The sequence below is a fragment of the Ips typographus genome, linkage group LG9 (genome assembly GCF_016097725.1).
Source record: "Ips typographus isolate SLU linkage group LG9, UJ_Ityp_2.0, whole genome shotgun sequence".
In the NCBI taxonomy this organism is placed as follows: Eukaryota; Metazoa; Arthropoda; class Insecta; order Coleoptera; family Curculionidae; genus Ips; species Ips typographus.
The window spans coordinates 2,312,623-2,331,444 of record NC_138430.1 but is presented as its reverse complement, the minus strand read 5'-3'; the positions used below and the strand labels follow the sequence as shown (position 1 = coordinate 2,331,444).

At 35.4% G+C, this 18,822-nt stretch overlaps 2 protein-coding genes and 1 long non-coding RNA gene across 8 annotated transcripts in view; 2 read left to right on the top strand and 1 right to left on the bottom strand.

Moving 5' to 3' along the window:
* Positions 1-18,822, top strand: part of beta4GalNAcTB (beta1,4-N-acetylgalactosaminyltransferase B) — a 189,204-nt gene that overhangs the window by 91,095 nt on the left and 79,287 nt on the right. The window lies entirely within an intron of this gene.
* Positions 1-18,822, bottom strand: part of Lmpt (four and a half LIM domains protein limpet) — a 108,973-nt gene that overhangs the window by 33,797 nt on the left and 56,354 nt on the right. The window contains exons 1-2 of one of the 5 annotated variants that reach the window (XM_081986156.1): positions 8,906-10,100; positions 8,749-8,852 (exon numbers count right to left, since the gene is read on the bottom strand). The exons of 3 other annotated variants lie outside the window; for them this stretch is intronic. In XM_081986156.1, coding sequence (XP_081842282.1) covers positions 8,749-8,852; positions 8,906-9,902 — 1,101 coding nt within the window. In that variant the 5' untranslated portion in view covers positions 9,903-10,100. Of the gene's footprint in view, positions 1-5,825; positions 6,067-8,748; positions 8,853-8,905; positions 10,101-18,822 lie in introns of those variants that run through there. One more of the 5 variants, XM_081986160.1, reaches the window with a different exon arrangement.
* LOC145733392 (uncharacterized) lies at positions 4,185-4,720 on the top strand. Its single transcript, XR_014179199.1, has 2 exons — positions 4,185-4,308; positions 4,493-4,720. It is a non-coding gene; the product is annotated as an uncharacterized LOC145733392 (long non-coding RNA).

Below are 18,822 nucleotides of genomic sequence, written 5' to 3'. Positions count from 1 at the left end.
AATAACATAAGTTGCACCATGTTCCGGTACCTAGTCTGGCCCCGGTCTCCCCCAGTGCACTGCCGAATCAGCGAGACCGGCAAATTGGGGTCATGAGACGAGTATTTAATCGGCGTCTCAAGCCATCGACGACCACCGAACTCTGGGGTCATCCCCAGAGGGAGGTCACGAGCGACAGTCCGAACTTCCTAGTGCCCGGACGGCTCGTTACCCTGTTGCAGTACCTAAAGTAAGTCCTTTGGGCGTGTCGGACATAGGGGCACCCTGCTCGTATCGAGCGGGTACCGCTTGGCGGCACATCAGGAGGCCTTACGCCCATACCCCCACACCCACGCATCTACACACCCCCTCTTGGACAGTGTTCAATACTAAGAGTTATGCAGCGCCGAATAAAGAAGTCATGCTTGTACTACGTTTGTTGTTTCTGTTCCTGCGCTACCCCCTAAACGTGACATGGTGGAGGCGCCTCGTTTGATCTCGGACTACTGATCTTCATATCAGTAGTCACACCCCAGCTCTACCCCTGACGCTACGACCCTCCCAAAAAATGAAGATGTTGAAGATTTTGAAGGACCAGTTTACAGACTCGCATTTGCCCGAATCGAGTAGGGTAAAGTAAAGAGCGACCTGGAGGACGCCCTAAAGCAACAGAGTCTATGCAGTGCAGATGAGCACAATAATAAGTATAATTTATATTAATTTAGTAAAGGTAAAATTTAACTGAGTAATTGGGTATAGTAGAAATAAGTATATAATTTGCATAGTTGCAGTTTAGTAATAACATTGTCGCAATTTTCTAAGCCAGTGACCTAGGTTCCTTGCTGAGACAGCAAAATAGTGCAAGTATCGTGTGTTTATTTAAAACTAGGTCAAGTGCAAGTACTTGATATAGGATTCTTTGTTTATTAATTTAAAAAATATATATATATTGTTTATTTCAGTGGCCACCGGACGACCTTGTTGCGTCTATCAACGCATTGCCATATCATTTAAGGAAGTAAAGCAGCAAGTCTTGGAGAAGCTGACATCTTCAGATGGGTCCCGCCACGACGGTTCTACTTACACCCGTGTGCACCCAGAGTCTTTTAATAAGTCGAGCTGAAGAAGCATCTCCAAATGTGCTCACGTTAATTAAGAAGAAGTATACATGTCCAATGATAGGTGTGCTAAAGGAGCACGCAAAAGGACACAGTAGGAAGAAGTGAAGCTAAGCGATGAAGTTTGCCGCTTAGAGAATACAGTGCCAAGAGACGGCACTACGAGATGAAGCCTAGGTGAAGCGTTTCCACTTAGATGATGGTGCCCAAAGGAGTATACAATACAATGTGCAGTTGACGTAAATTTTGGCCAAAATGGAGAGCAAGAAGATAGACGCAACACAAGGTTGAAAGGTGACCCAAGGAAAGAATTAATTTTTTTGTGGCTGAAAACATTATCTAGGAATCTAGAAGTAGTTTTAAGAGAAAAGTGTTTATATTTTTGGAATAAAGTTTTTCCCATACCCTCTCTAGCAAATAAGCAACATCGGTTAATTTTAAGATTCATATGGAAAAAGGAAAGACGAGAAATTTATTTTGTAATATAGAATTTTAGTGTTCGGGGCGAACACTTGTTGGAAGGGGGAGATGTCACGAATAACATAAGTTGCACCATGTTCCGGTACCTAGTCTGGCCCCGGTCTCCCCCAGTGCACTGCCGAATCAGCGAGACCGGCAAATTGGGGTCATGAGACGAGTATTTAATCGGCGTCTCAAGCCATCGACGACCACCGAACTCTGGGGTCATCCCCAGAGGGAGGTCACGAGCGACAGTCCGAACTTCCTAGTGCCCGGACGGCTCGTTACCCTGTTGCAGTACCTAAAGTAAGTCCTTTGGGCGTGTCGGACATAGGGGCACCCTGCTCGTATCGAGCGGGTACCGCTTGGCGGCACATCAGGAGGCCTTACGCCCATACCCCCACACCCACGCATCTACACACCCCCTCTTGGACAGTGTTCAATACTAAGAGTTATGCAGCGCCGAATAAAGAAGTCATGCTTGTACTACGTTTGTTGTTTCTGTTCCTGCGCTACCCCCTAAACGTGACAATATAAGGAAAATCAAACCAAAAAAATGAAGTAACCGAATATAAGTTTTGACAAATAAATTAAAGAGTCATATTTGTCAAAACTTACAACGTCAAATTTAAAACATTCACAGCATTATGTAATTTGTAACGTTTGTAGTAATTTTGTTTCTTATTTTGTATAGCTAGCAATACTTTTCATATTTTCTTTATGCTGTCATTAATCATTGTAATAATTTTATAAACTCAACTTCAAACTAGAAATACAAAACAAAACACAAACAAAAACCGTTAGAAATAATAATAGAACAAAACATATACCTGTGATTAATACAGGGGGTATGCATTTGGCACCAGGGGTAGGTAGTATCAATCAAATGGGACAAAGTGAAAGAGAACCGATTTCCATTTGTAGCAAATATTTGTCATTTTACATTGAAATTATGGTAAATATCGAATTTAACGGTCAATCGTGCAACCTTGCATCATACTGGTACTTACGGTGCAATATTAGCGAAAATGTGGTAGACATAAAAATAATACTTAAAAACCTCATCCACCTTCAACTTGCCCTCGATAAATCTATTTAGCAGCTGATCCTTGGTAAATTATTTACACAGAGCTAAAACATCTGTTTCGATGCATTCATCGTTTTGTTTATGTAAATGTGTAATTTTAGCGAAATTTATTGAATAAAAATAACATAAATTATACTTAAAAACAACCAGAATTATTTTTTACCTAAACACCTACAATATGCAAATTAATTAAAGAAATAATTTTATTTGTGGGGACATCATGAAGTATAATAGTTTGTAACAGTATTTTCTAACCAATTTTACAATAAAATTGACTTAGAAATTATTGTACTTAAGCGTGGTTCAGACTCCCTGACCTTTTCACTCGGTCTGTCACATTCAAAACCAAACTTAACTTAAACTCGGTTTAAAATACGACGGTGCAAATGAGGGTTAGTAAAATCCAAAAAGAACACAATTTTGTCATTTATTTATTAGTTCTTTTATCTTTTATATTGATTATCGATTCAAAGTGCAATCCAAATTTTCAAAAATCAAATCCCGGTAATAATTTCAAGAGAAAATTGAAAAAAATCAGTGATGTTACATTTGTACAGAGATGTGTGTTGATTGGTGTCAATCATCAATTTGACACTTTCCATTTTAATAGCCAAATTATGATAGTTACAGGGTGAAGCACTTTGAAGCTTTTTTTGACCACCAAACACAGGGTTTATAGGATAATTTAGTGACATAATAAATGAACTGTAAATTTGACAGGTGTAGTTCAATATACCAACTTGTAGTTTTTGACATTTTCTCTCTGTCTATGATAAAAATGTCAATTGTAACCAAATTATTTAGTGATATTGACAGGTTGGATTGTAAATTTGACAATTACAGAATGACTCAATATATTATTTTAGCTACGACTAGCACGGTAAGGATCCATTACAAAGCTTCCTTTGAGTTACATCCATTTTACCACATTAGTGCGATAATAAGTGATTCTGATGCTTTAAAATGTTACCAGAAGTTGCTTGGTTTCTCAAAGTGGAGAAAAAAAAGTTTGAAGCCCTCTAGCGACCAAATGGTTTAACCAATCAACCAGTATTGTCATATTTTTAGAAAACCCATTTCATTGGCTTTCTATTGACGTACAAAGGTTTGTATAGGGTGGATCAAATAAGTGAGTTATTTACGATTGAATGAAACACTGCACTATAAAAAGTGGAAAACAAATTCATCAACTTTGATGCCCTCTAGCGGCCCAACTAATAAATTAACCAACCAGTGTTGCCATATCGTTCGATCCATATCGAGTTATTTACGATTGAATGAAACACTGCACTATAAAAAGTGGAAAATAAATTCATCAACTTTGACGCCCTCTAGCGGCCCAACCAATAAATTAACCAACCAGTGTTACTATATCGTTGGAAAGCCCATTTCATTAGCTATCCATTGATGTATAAAAATCTACACAGAATGTACCAAATTAGCGAGTTATTTACGGTTGAAGGAAACACCGCACTATAAAAAGTGGAAAATAAATTCATTAACTTTGACGCCGTCTAGCTACCCAACCAATAAATTAACCAACCAGTGTTGCCATATCGTTGGAAAGCCCATTTCTTTAGCTATCCATTGATGTATAAAAATCTACACAGTGTGTACCAAATTGGCGAGTTATTTACGATTGAATGAAACACTGCACTATAAAAAGTGGAAAATAAATTCATGAACTTTGACGCCCTCTAGCGACCCAACCAATAAATTAACCAACCAGTGTTGCCATATCTTTGGAAAGCTTATTTCATTAGCTATCCATTGATGTATAAAAGTTTACACAGAATGTACCAAATTGGCAAGTTATTTACGATTGAATGAAACACTGCACTATAAAAAGTGGAAAATAAATTCATCAACTTTGACGCCCTCTAGCGACCCAACCAATAAATTAACCAACCAGTGTTGCCATATCGTTGGAAAGCCCATTTCTTTAGCTATCCATTTATGTATAAAAATCTACACAGAGTGTACCAAATTGGCGAGTTATTTACGATTGAATGAAACACTGCACTATAAAAAGTGGAAAATAAATTCATCAACTTTGAGACTTTCTAGTTGTCAAACCGTCAAACCAATTAACCAAATTTGTCATATTAATGCAAAGCCCATTTCATTGACTATCCATCGACATTTAAAATTCCATACATTATGCGTCAAATGAGATAGTTATTCACGATTGAATGAAAGAGTGCATGAAAAGTTTTAACAAAAACCTAAATTTGGTAAAAGCAGTGGAAAAACTGGATAATGACAAAGTTTAAATTAAAAATAGTCAAAATAGCCGCCAAAAGTCACGTGACACTATCACCAAACAACGATCAAAATGGCGGAATTGTGTGTGCGCCTGTCACCTGACTTTGACAGCACAGAAAAGCTAAAAGACATTTTTTCGAAAATCAAAAAGGCCGAGGAAATAATCATAAACCAATTAAACCATGTCAAAATGGCGGAATGGTCACGTGATCCTTAAAAAAAATAATTAATTAGAGATAATTCTTGGAAAATATGAAATAAATGGAAAACCTGCAAGTTTAGCTAAGCGTAATTCGGTTATTTGGAAAAATATCAAAAAAGTGTAAAAGGGAAAAGTTGTAGGAAATTTCACTTTCACTCTTTACCAGATTGCATTAGGGCACTTTTCCGCACGATTGTAGGAAAATATTTGTTGTTCCCACTGTGTAACAGAACAGTCACGTTCTATTATAATTTCAAATGAACGTTGCCAAAACATTTTACAAATGACAAGTCATTTATTAATTACCAATTTCAAGTAAACTATACTCAAATATGTACTAAATATTTTGTTTAAATTAAGTTCAGTCTGAATATCCTATTATTGCAACAAAAAGGAGAATAAATACCATAAAGCAAAATAACAGTTGCATTTTCTGGGCATGTTGTCAACTTATAATTGCCAAATGTGATGACCTAGTTTACTTAGTCTATTATGCAGTGGATTTGCTAAAAATGTCGGTATTTGAGAATATACAGCAGAATGATGTGCCAGTATTCACAACTTTTATCCAGTAAAATGATTTTTAGATTCACCTAAATCATTGGAATTGGTATTTTCAATATCATCTTTCACTTTATCCCATTAGAATTAACCATGGAGGGAAATATAACGAGACAAGGAAAAACCCAACATTGTTCCTTATGCCAACACATACCCCCTGGTTCCATTGGTTTCGACGGAGGTCACTTCGTTATCATCTTGAGTTTGACGTTTGCTGACTTTCTTCACTTTCTTCGTCTTCTTTTCGGTGATCGTGAAATTGGCGCTGGTGTAATTATCGACATCGCCCATTTTTCAGGCTTTTCTTTTTGGACTTTTGAGTTCGGAAAACGGAACTAACCACGCGCACTTACCGACCTGACTTGGGTCTCGCGACTGGATTCTGTAAAAGTGTTTGAAAACGGCCGGAGAGATGATTTTCTCTGCGATATTTTTAGAAAATGATAGAAGAACGCCGTGTAGTGTCGGGTGCAAGGGATTTTGGTGGCTGTTTTGAGAAGACAAAAATAAAATTAAACGCTTTTTGACGTAATCGATTAATTCCGATTTCAGTTTTTCCGTACGATTTTCTTAAACAGAATCAACTCTGACGTAACAGAATTGATACTTTCACTGGAAAGTTAATACACGGTGATTGTTTATATTTTACTCAATAACTAAATCCGTTAAGTTTGATCTGAGAACAGAGTAGAATTGACTTTTATGTAAATCACTTGTCAAATCACTTTGACATAGGTTTTGATTATTTTAAATGAAACACCCTGTTGAGTCGGAATATTTCTTTTTTTCTAATTTCAAATATATACAGGGTGTCTCTAAAAAGTCTATACAAAATCCTTTGACATATTCCTGACATCAAAATAAGCCGATTAACTTTACCACCCTGTATCTCAAAAACGGAGCAATTTGACTTTTAAACAATGACACTTTCAGATTTCCAAGTGTCATAACTCTTAACCAGAATCAAATAGAGCAAAACGGCTTGCATGTTCTTATCTTAACGTTTTGAGATCTATCATTTGGTAATATTTTAATTTTGACAGGTGTCAAAAAGTAAAAAAATTGACACCTGTCAAATTTTCTAATATGACCACGCAATAGATGTCAAAAAGTTAAGATAAGCACATGCAAGCCGTTTTGCTCTATCTTATTCAAATTAGGAGATATGACGCTCCAAAAACTAAAAATGTCATTTTTCAAACGTCAAAATACTTCGAAAACCGTTACAGATAGCTATAGGTTATGATACATCAAAAATATTTGAAATCGATAGGACTATTCAAAAATACAATAATATACAGTGTTCCATTTAAAATAATCAAGTTGACATCTACTTCCGGTTAAACCGGAAGTGACAGAAAGATGAACATATTTTTATATATAGCACGCATCGAATGAATCTTACCTTCAAAATTTCAAATGTCACGTGAAGGCCATCAGTTGACACCTGTCAAAAACAGTCACGTGACTTAAACTGTAATTTGAACTGCGAAAATAACCTAAATCAAATTTAGTTGGTGTTGTAAAACCTTAAATTGTAAAATTAACGTCATGTGACGTTGATATTGCAATTCTGAGCTGGCAACATTGTAAAGACTACTTGACATATGTCACAATCGGTCACGTAACTTTTAAAATGCAGTTTAAACGCTGAAAATTTGGTAAGTTAATTTTAAACAGTTGCAAAAGCTGAAATTGTAAAATACACGTCACGTGACGTTGATAACCCCATTCTGAGCCTGCAACACTGTAGAGGCTAGTTGACAGCTGTCAAAACCAGTCACGTGACCTTAAGGAATAGTTAAAACTGTGAAAATTTGCTAAATCAAATTTAGACAGTTGAAATTGTAAGATACATGTCACGTGATTTTGATAATCCAATTTTTGAACTTGCAACACTGTAAAGGCCAGTTGAAACCTGTCAACAACAGTCACGTGACTTTTAAAATGTAATATCAATTTAGTGGGTGTTTCTTTTCATTCACGTCATGTGACTTTGCTACTGCAATTCTGAGCTGGCAACATTGTAAAGATTACTTGACATATGTCACAATCGGTCACGTAACTTATAGTAATGTAAGTTAAATGTAAATGTAATTTAAACGTTTAAAAATCGGTAAATTGGATTTGTATTTCAAGTGACTTAATGACAGGCCACACACATGACATGACACCTGTCAAAAACATGTGTCACTTGACTATATTTAAGGTAAAAGTGTTGTTCTGAAAGTTACGTGACAGTGTTTTCAATGTCAAAATAGCACCCTTAAGGTATTCAATTCAGTTACAAAAATCACGTGACTATTTTCAAGCGTGGATGGAATCGTGAATGTCACGTGACTCTTCTTAAAGTTCGAATAGCATGCTTGTAGTCACTTGACCACATTTCAGGTCAAAATATTGTTTTGAAAGTCATCTGACCATTTTTACGACGTATTTCTTTAAGTTAGGTTTATTTAATTAACATTTACAGGTTATTTAGAAGAAAATGCTAAGATTTTTTTATTTAAAAAAAAAGTTGTTTCAGAGTATAATACTAATAAGTTTTACATTCTGTTGTGACGTATTTTATACAGGGTGGTCCATCGAAAACCAACCAGACATGTTTTTACGGATCGGATTAAAATGACTTTGAGTCAATCTTGTCTATATCATATCGTATCGAATTTGTTATTATCTGGTTATAATCTGACTATCTAGTTATAATCTGATCCAGGAATCTTCTTTTTTTTTAAATTACGTTGGAAAAGGATAGCAATGCATCTATTTACTTCTGTGGTGTCATTGTTGTCATTTCAATGGGATTTCAATCGGATATCCGATTCAAGAATCCGATCGAAAGTTATGATGTGGTCATTGTAGATTATCGTTTTCAATGGGTCACCCTGTATCTCACTGGACTTTTTCTCTGTTTCTATTTTAAGGTCTTGATTGATTGGTTTCAAATAAGTCAATAAATATTTCTACAATCAAAACATCACGACACACAGAAAAAAACACTAAAACATCATAAGCGCACAATTTATTATACTAAAGTTCAATAAAGCATTATAAGTTTAAGCGACACACAAATTTACCCAAAATGGTTCTCCCGGTTTCGGACCCTGAGTAGTATCAGATTTACTGGTTTTTGGCGCATTTTCAGTTACATTCAAATTTACACTACTCAGCTTCTGGTCTCCTAAAGGTGTGAACCTGTTTAGTTTGCCATATACGTTAAAAATCACTCTCTACCTTGCTGGTTTTTGTTTTTTCTCTTTTTCATCATCTTCTTCTTTACACCTCCTTTATTATCCACGTCTTTTAAATTGTCTGTGTAGAATTGCACTTCCAAATTGTTTTCATCCTCATCACTATTATGATCTGTTTGTTTTAAAGCTGGAGATGTTGATCTGGATTTCGATTTTCTTGGTGGAACCACTAAAACTGTATTCGACCAGTAGTCTTTCGAACTATGTGCAGTGGTTCCTGCTGTCAAGCTTGGTGGTAAAGGAGAACTAGATCTGGAACGTTCGTCCACTTCTGCTACACTTGCATCATCCAGTAGCTCGCTGCAAATACTGTTTCTTGGGACAGTAAGATCGAAACTGGGAAATGGAGATGGACATCTTTCGTAGTAGATTTCTCCGTCCACTTCCACGACGTTGTGACCCAATTTTCGTCGAAAAACATCGGATTTCACTTCGGAGTCTTCTGATACAACAAATTTTTCCGGTAGTGGTAACGGAACGGGGTTTACACCATCTTTGAGGACATACCTGGGGACATCCTTACCTAAAGTTTCTTCCTCAATCAAATATTCCGGCAGACACTCTTGAGCTTTAGATTTTTGCACTTTTTGAACTGCTTGAGGCTCTTCAGTTACCACAAATTGCCTAGTGGCTACGTTGTGCGAATGCTTCTTATTTTCGGATACTAGAAACCTTCTAGGAGAAGGTGACCTAGACCTGGCAATAACTCCTTCATTGAATTGAATTTCAATATCTTCATGGCTGTTCAGTCTCAGTGTAGGTCTATTTAGCATGGTTTGGGTCGGTTCATTGTGAAGTTGTTGCAACTGTTTGGTAAGGTTATCTCTTATTCCTTCTAATTCGTTGATTTGTCTAGTGTGAAACATAACAAGACTACCTTCAACAGGTGCACAAGTCGCACGTCTCCTTACGTTGCAACATAATGTAAAAAGTTCTGCGACACCTACACAAGTCACTAAAATAGAAAGCAGTAGGCCCATATCACTTTTTTACAAATCTCATAAATAAACAATTTTCATATTCCACTTGTAAAAAACAACAAACGCCTCTTACACACTCACTGAACTAACTGTGCCAATAAATTGGCTGGAGCCTTAACTAAAAAACGTTTGTTACTTAATCGTTAATTATTATTAAAAATATATCTGCTTGTTTCGTTTTATCGGTTTAAGAGATGGTTTTCAACTAAAGGCTGCTCTAAAATGATAACTGAACAATAATACAACGTACCTAGAGAATGGAATAGTTTGATATCAACGATTAGTTATGACGTAACGAGACATCAGGGATAAAAATGTGCGCGACATTTGGAACTATTGCCAATAATACTTGTGTGTATTTGATACATCCTGACTTACAAACTAGCAAAACAAATACGTTGATTGCTCTAGTAAGAAATAGGTTTAATTTTAAAAATAAAAATACGATTATTCTTCAAAAATTTCATCCAACAGCTGCATCAATTCAATCTTGAAGCTTTCCCTAACTGTGCTAGAAGCCTCTAGGACCATTTTGAAAGTTTATAAATGATACTTAAAACCTTCTGAAAAGTACTAACAGAACAGTTTTAAATTTGCCAGAAACCTCTAGGATCATACTTAAAGTTCCATAAATCTCTAAATGCTGAGAGCCTTCTAAAAGCTGCCAGAGTCCTCTACAAGTGTCTCTATAACTGTTTTAAATTACCAGAGACCTCTAGGACCATTTTGAAAATTCCATAGACCTCTAAATGCTACTAAGAACTTTCTAAAGAGTGCCTCTACAAGTAACTTCAACATTCCTTGAACTGTGTTAAATTGCCAGAAGCCTCTAGAACCATTTTGAAAGTTTCTAAATGATACTGAAAACCTTCTGAAGAGGATTAGAGCTCTCTACAAGTGTTTTAAACCTTCCATGGACTGTTTTAAATTGCCAGAAGCCTCTAGATCCAAATTTAAAGTGTCATAAACCTCTAAATGCTGAGAACCTTCTAAAAAGTGCCAGAGTCCTCTACAAGTGTCTTACACCGTCCCATAATTGTTTTAAATTTCCAGAGACCTCTAGAACCATTTTTAAAGTTTTTCAATGATACTGAAAACCTTCTAAAAAGTGCCAGACTTGCATATTTGCTACCCTTGTCTCGGAATTTTAAACTAAGTCTTAACATAAAGTTAGAGTTTGACCGCTAGAGGGCGTCAAAGTGAAACGTGTTATCCAGCTCAACCATTTTATCACTCTCTGCTTTAACTGGGAATAACTTGCTTATTTCCTACATTTGTCCAAGACTTTTATAGGTCGATGGATAGTCAATGAAACGGGCTTTTCATTGATGTAGAAAAGTTGGTTGGTTGGCTTTAAAGTTTGGCCACTAGAGGGCGTTAAAGTGAAGCGAGATATTTAAGCTCAACTCTTTGCTTTAAATTTGAATAATTTGTTTGTTTCCTATACTGGTCTAGGCTTTGTCAGTTTGATGTCCAGATTCAGTTTTCTTAACCATATTTACGTAATTCTCATCCTTCACACTTTTTCCGTATCATTACTAATTTAGGAGATATTCCACCAAACCTATTTTGGAAACCAGAAACACCATTTTTCTGAGAAAGTGCCTCAAAACTTTGCCTGAGTACAGCTCGGCTGTATTTTGAGGTATAGCAACGGTAAACCGCTCAAAAAATTGAGTTTTTTCTCTTCTTTCAAGTGGTCTGCTCCAAAATCACCTTGGTGGCCTTTGGTGTACAAAATGAGTCAAAAAAGTGAAAATTGTTAAACTTTGGCCACCCTGTATGCACTTTTAGTGGGAATTTGACGGTTTGAAGTCGGGATTCAGTTTTTTTTACCTTTTTTATGTAATTTTCATCCTTTACTCTTTTTCCGTATTTTTACTAGTTTAAGAGATATTCCACAAAATCTATTTTGGAGACCAGAAACTACATTTTTATTGAAAACGTGATCTCTACCTTAAAATTTTGACACTGGCTGCTTTGATCTTGAATAACTAGCTTATTTGATACACTTTTCTATGATTTTTATATGTCTATTGATAGCCAATGAAACAGGCTTTCCATCGACGTATAAAAGTTGGTTGGTTGGCTTTAAAGTTTGGCCACTAGAGGGCGTTAAAGTTATCTAAGCTCAACTCTTTGCTTTAACTTTGAATAATTTGTTTGTTTCCTATACTGGCCAGATTCAGTTTCCTTAACCATATTTACGTAATTTTCATCTTTCACACTTTTTCCGTATCATTACTAGTATAGGAGATATTCCACCAAATCTATTTTGGAAACCAGAAACACCATTTTTCTGAGAAAGTCCCTCAAAGCTTTGCCTGAGTACAGCTCGGCTGTATTTTGAAGTATAGCAACTGTAAACCACTCAAAAAATTGAGTTTTTTCTTCTCTTTCAAGTGGTCTGCTCCAAAGTCATCTTGGTGGCCTTTGGTGTACAGAATGAGTCAAAAAAGTGAAAGTTGTGAAACTTTGGTCACCCTGTATGCACTTTTAGTGGGAATTTGACGGTTTGAAGTCTAGACTCAGTTTTCTTTACCTTTTTTATGTAATTTTCATCCTTCACACTTTTTCCGTATTTTTACTAGTTTAGGAGATATCTCACAAAATCTATTTTGGAGACCAGAAACTACATTTTTATTGAAAACGTGGTCTCTACCTTAAAATTTTGACACTGGCTGCTTTGATCTTGAATAACTAGCTGATTTGATACACTTTTCTATGATTTTTATATGTCTATTGATAGCCAATGAAACAGGCTATCCATCGACGTATAAAAGTTGGTTGGTTGGCTTTAAAGTTTGGCCGCTAGAGGGCGTTAAAGTGAAGCGATTTAACTAGCTCAACCATAATGACACTTTTTGCTTTATTTCTGAGTAATTTGTTTGTTTACTGTGGTTTTATGTCCAAATTCAGTTTCCTTAGTTGTATTTACGCAATTTTCATCTTTCAGACTTTTTCCGTATTTTTACTAGTTTAGGAAATGTTCCACGAAATCTATTTTGGAAACCAGAAACACCATTTTTCTGAGAAAGTGCCTCAAAACTTTGCTCGGCAGTTTTTTGAGGTATAGCAACGGTAAACCGCTCAAAAAATTGAGTTTTTTCTACTCTTTCAAGTGGTCTGCTCCAAAGTCACCTTGGTGGCCTTTGGTGTACAGAATGAGTCAAAAAAGTGAAAGTTGTTAAACTTTGACCCCCCTGTATGCACTTTTAGTGGGAATTTGACGGTTTGAAGTCTGGACTCGGTTTTTTTTTTACCTTTTTTATGTATTTTTCATCCTTTACTCTTTTTCCGTATTTTTACTAGTTTAGGAGATATTCCACAAAATCTATTTTGGAGACCAGAAACTACATTTTTATTGAAAACATGGTCTCTACCTTAAAATTTTGACACTGGCTGCTTTGATCTTGAATAACTAGCTTATTTGATACACTTTTCTATGCTTTTTATATGTCTATTGATAGCCACTGAAACAGGCTATCCATCGACGTATAAAAGTTGGTTGGGTGGTTTTAGAGTTTGGCCGCTAGAGAGCGTCAAAGTGAAGCGAGTTATCCAGCCAACCATTTTGACACTCTTTACAATAACTTTGAATCACTTGCTGAATTCCTACACCTGTCTAGGATTTTTATACGTCAATGGATAGACAATGAAATAGGCTATCCATCGACGTATAAAAAAGTTGGTTGATTTTAAAGTTTGGTCGCTAGAGGGCGTCAAAAAATCATCAACCTCATTTTTTTATTATAATTTTTTAAATGTCAAATTCTGAAAATAATTTTTATTCCAAATTCAATGATGAAACTATGATTTAAATGCGGTTTTACTTTGTTTTTTGAGCTTAATACTCTTTAAAGGTTGGTTTGTCCAGCGCAAAATTTCAAAAATAAAGCATGTCATAAGTGCTCCACAATTGACATTACATGTGTGTATCATTAAAGTGCAAATTTCAATTTGCACCGCAAGTATCATGTTTTTAAATTGCACTGTTTGTTTACTAGTCAGTATTTATTTTTGGTTAGTTGGCACTGAAGCAAAAAGTCAGAAAAGTTTGTTGAAAAACCTGACTCAAAAATCAAAATGTTATACGCTTTAGTTTTCGATTTGCTGGCGGTGCGATCGACCTACATTCAAAAGCTAAAAAGCCCACAGGTTTTCGGTAATTTGTGTTAAATTTCGTTTTGGTGTTTACTGGTTTGATGCAACAAATTTTAAAATTAGTCAAAATTGTGGTTTGAAATTTGAACAGCCTGTAACTCAGTTATTTTTGGGAGCTCAGAGTGATTCAACCAGTTAAAAGAACCGTTTTGACTTTCTCTTTCCAGTAGTAGAAAGCAAAAAATTCTATCTTAAAAATTGCGTACAGGGTAGCCAAAAAATCTAAATCACTACAATTTTTAAATGAAACATAAATAAAAGTTTGTATACTTGGCATTTGGTTGCAGTTAAAAATATGTTGTTATTGACTGTGAGTTAGCCAACAATAATATCTGTACAGAGCGTTGTATTATGATTTAGAACAATTCAAATGAAGAAAAACCGAGATCAGTTGAATGGAAGCAACGACCCAATGGGAGCATAAAAAATAATCCGAAAAGTTGAGAATATGCCGATTTGTGCACACGGCTCGGAATTATTTTGACCTGCCAGGACCTATTCGCCATAATCGCCAAACAAGGCGGCCGTCTCGGGTTGCAAATATGCAACAGCGTCTCGGCGTTCGCCGTCGGTAGCGTCGACTCAAATACTAACTTTGCTTTATGTCGACGACACCTGTTTTATAGCGAAGAATCCCGAACTGTCAGTTATCCGACCTCTGGAGTTTGTTGTCCTAGTCCCCGCGTCTGCTAAAATTGACCACATTTTGATATTTTCGTCCAGAGTATCGCGGGCTGATAAGTTTTACCAGATGATGATTCAACTTGAGTTCAGGAAGTAAGACTTTTTCGCCCTAGGGCAGAAATAAGTATTTTCCGCACACATTTTGTAATTCTTGATACTACCAAGACTTACCAACGCCGTCAGTGATGTTAAACATTTCATCACATTTGGGGTGCAAATAATAATGACTATTCATTTTTAAAGATCACGTGACCTTTTTTAAACGTCAAAACAGAATCCTGAAGATCACGTGACCGTTTTACTAGTATTAAAGTGATACACTGAATCACGTACTATTTTTAAGACTAAAGTGTTATTCTTAACGTCACGTGACTATTTTAAAATTAAAAATGAAATTTATAATGTCACTTGACAAGTTTCAAATGGCAAAATGTTATTTGAAGGATCACGTGATCGTTTTTCAGTATAAACTGATATTTTTAATTAGTTAAATTATTATTCCAATAACAAGTTGCATATATACGTTTACATAACTGGTTATCAGCATTGTTAAAACGTATTTTATAAAGAAATAATTAGTTTAGAGGCTATTTCTATGTCAATTTCAGCATTTTTAAGCCACTTTTCACCAAAATTGACCTCTGATCTGACCGAAAAAATAATCTTAACAATTTCCAGGATGGTCTAGAAAAGTCTCAAAAGTTTTAGAACGTTTCAGGTGACTATACAACGTTCTGACTAGTTCTAGAAGCTTCATCAAAGATCTAGAAGGTTTTGAAATGTTACAGAAGGCTCTAGAACGTTCTGGCAAGTTTTAGAAGCTTCTACAAGAATTTAGAAAACTTTGGAACGTTGTAAGAAAGTTCTAGAACGTTCTGGTAAGCTATAGAAGCTTCTTCAAAAAGATCTGAAAGGGTTTGGAACGTTGCAAAAGACTTTAGAACGTTCTGACTAGTTTTAGAAGCTTCATCAAAGATCTAGAAGGTTTTAAAATGTTACAGAAGGCTCTAGAACGTTCTGGCAAGTTTTAGAGGCTTCTAAAAAGATTTAGAAAACTTTGGAACGTTGTAAAAAAGTTCTAGAACGTTCTGGTAAGCTATAGAGCTTCTTCAAAGAACTGTAAGGTTTTGGAACGCTGTAAAAGGCTTTAGAACGTTCTAACTAGTTATAGAAGCTTCATCAAAGATCTAGAACTGTAATAAAAAACAAAATTCTAGAATTGTAATAAAAAAAATTATAAATTGCAAATATTCCTAATCACTAGAACTATGTCATGGCATTCAAAATATCTAAAAATAGGAGTAAATTCCAACAGATTTTGAAACACCATCGTTCCAGTTTAACTGCTCTAGATTACTTAATACTATACAGGGTGGTGTATGATCAATATTACAGTAGACATTTAGAGAAAACGAACATTCTAAAATATCTTACAAACGTAATTCCCTGCTCTATGGAAAAGTAACGTCAGTTATTTTAAAATTTCAGGTACACTCTGCTCAAAGAGGGTTTAGTTTTTAACTTTCTAGGAAAAAATGCCTAGTAACATTTAATTTACATATTTGTAACAAAAAAATTCATGCAAGAATAAGGTTGTGACCAATCTTTTTGTTGTTACGTTGTAGAGGAGGAAAATTGTCATTTATTTTTAGTTATTTCATCAGATAAATGAAGAAAGATCGCTTTTATGGGCATTTAATAAAAAAATTGCCTATTGAACGAAGGATATAATTACTGTAATTCTACAAGACTTAAACTTTTAGTTCACGTGATTTAACTTATCTAATTATCAGTTATTGAAGGAACTTTTTAAGAATTTACTTAGGGATACAAAATACTATATCAGTAGTGACCCCTAGGTTCAATTCAAGAAACTAGATTAAACTGAGCGCGCTAAGATTAGACTCTATGGTGACTGCAGGTTATACGGTTGTGGCGGAAAAGCCAAATTCAAGGAAAATGATAGTATATTGTATGTACAACAAGGATGAATAAGATGTCCAATTCGCCCGAGTTATACAGGCTATTTTTTCTACGACTAATTGGAATTACTTTTCACACAAATAAACACTCAATGTTTGAAAGGTTTTCGTGTTTACATTATCACTTTTGACGCAACCAAAGTTTGACCGGTGTCCCATATTGTCACCGGGTGACAGCTGATTAACTTCGTCTTTTAGGTTGAGGCACCGCCCTCTATACTAGGAAAGCCTAAAATATCACTTTTAATGGCAGCGTTAGCGGTTTTCATTTTATACACACACGTATGCAGATGCAGTAAGAAATATGTTTTTTTTCATTATTTCGTGTAGTTGATTGCAAGTTGGGAGTGAAAAATCAAAAAAAGGTTCATTCCTGATCCAGATATGTATAGATAGAGCTTTTATATACACAATCAAGTCCAGCCTAAACAAATTGGTTAGAACATTTGTCCTGGAAAGTACAACAAACAGCAAACTAGTTTAAACACTGTTCAATGTAAGAAAATCTGTAAATCCTTGAAACTAGGTAAGCAAAACTGGTAAATGGTTCTTATGTTATTACCAAGAACATTCATTCAAAATTATTTTTGTTGCTCACACAATGAAGGATGCTTTAAAATGAAACTCACATAACCTGCAAATGTAACAAGTACCTAATAAGTTTACTGTACTAGAAAGCACTTGTACCTACCATTGAGTATAGTGTTGGAGTAAAATCATCCCACTTCAAAGTGTTCAACCACTGTTGAGTTGGATCCGGTTTTTTGTAAAGTAAAAACCTGACACGGTTGGGCTTTTTCCTGAATTGCTATTACAATGTGGTTTGGAAAACTTATGAACAGCAGCAAACAAAAATAACTTACGCAAATAACCTCAAGTCTTGATTTTAAACCGTAAAAATTCATCTAATCCTCAAAAAACTCAATTTCCACAATACAAACACATATTGGAATTTTTGACAAGCACCTTCTAAGCTTTCTAGTATAGTAGGCGGTGGTTGAATGGATCTGATCACCGCCTACTATATTAGCCTAGCCTAGAAGGTGCTTGTCAAAAATTCCAATATGGCGGAAATAGTGGTGACAGTTTGCGTTTGTTTGTATTGTGGAAATTGAGTTTTTTGAGGATTAGATGAGTTTTTACGATTTAAAATCAAAACTTGGGGTTATTTGCGTTGAGTTATTTTTGTTTGCTGCCGTTCATAAGTTTTTCAAGCCACATTGTAACAGCAATTCAGGAAAAAGCCCAACCGTGTCAGTTTTTTACCGGATCTAACTCAACAGTGATTGAACACTTTGAAGTGGAATGATTTTACTCCAAAACTATACTCAATGGTAAGTACCAGTGCTTTCTAGTACAGTAAACTTATTAGGTTACATGCACAGGTATGTCAGTTACATTTTAAAGCATCCTTCATTGTGTGAGCAACAAAAATAATTTTGAATGAATGTTCTTGGTAATAACATAAGCACTATTTACCAGTTTTGCTGCTAGTTTCAAGGATTTACAGATTTTCTTGTATTGAACTAGTTTGTTATGTGTGTTGTACTTTCCAGGACAAAGTTCTAACCAATTTGTTTAGGCTGGACTTGATTGTGTATAAAAAGCTCTATCTACACATATCTGAATCAGGAATGAACCTTTTTTTGATTTTTCACTCACAACTTGCAATCAACTACACGAAATAATGATAAAAACAACATATTTCTTACTGCATCTGCATACGTTTGTGTATATAACGAAAACCGCTAACATCGCCATTAATAGTGACATTTTAGGCTTTCTAGTAGTCTATTTCATATCGCACGCTGAATATTGTCTGTGATTGGTCTACTTCATATCGCACAGTTGCGGAAAGTCTAGAATTCTCTATTCGTTCAACCGTTGGCAATTGCCTACTTATCCGTTCTCTAAACTGTTAAGGAATGAATCAATATCCCTGTAGGAGTAGAAAAAAGATTTTTAACTAATTAAGCTACTGTTTTTCTATATTACAATGATCAACAGAGTGGAGGCGATATTGGAGGCTTATTATTATTAATCCAACTGCTCGGTGTTCCTAATCGGATCGGATAAGGATTCTTCTTGAT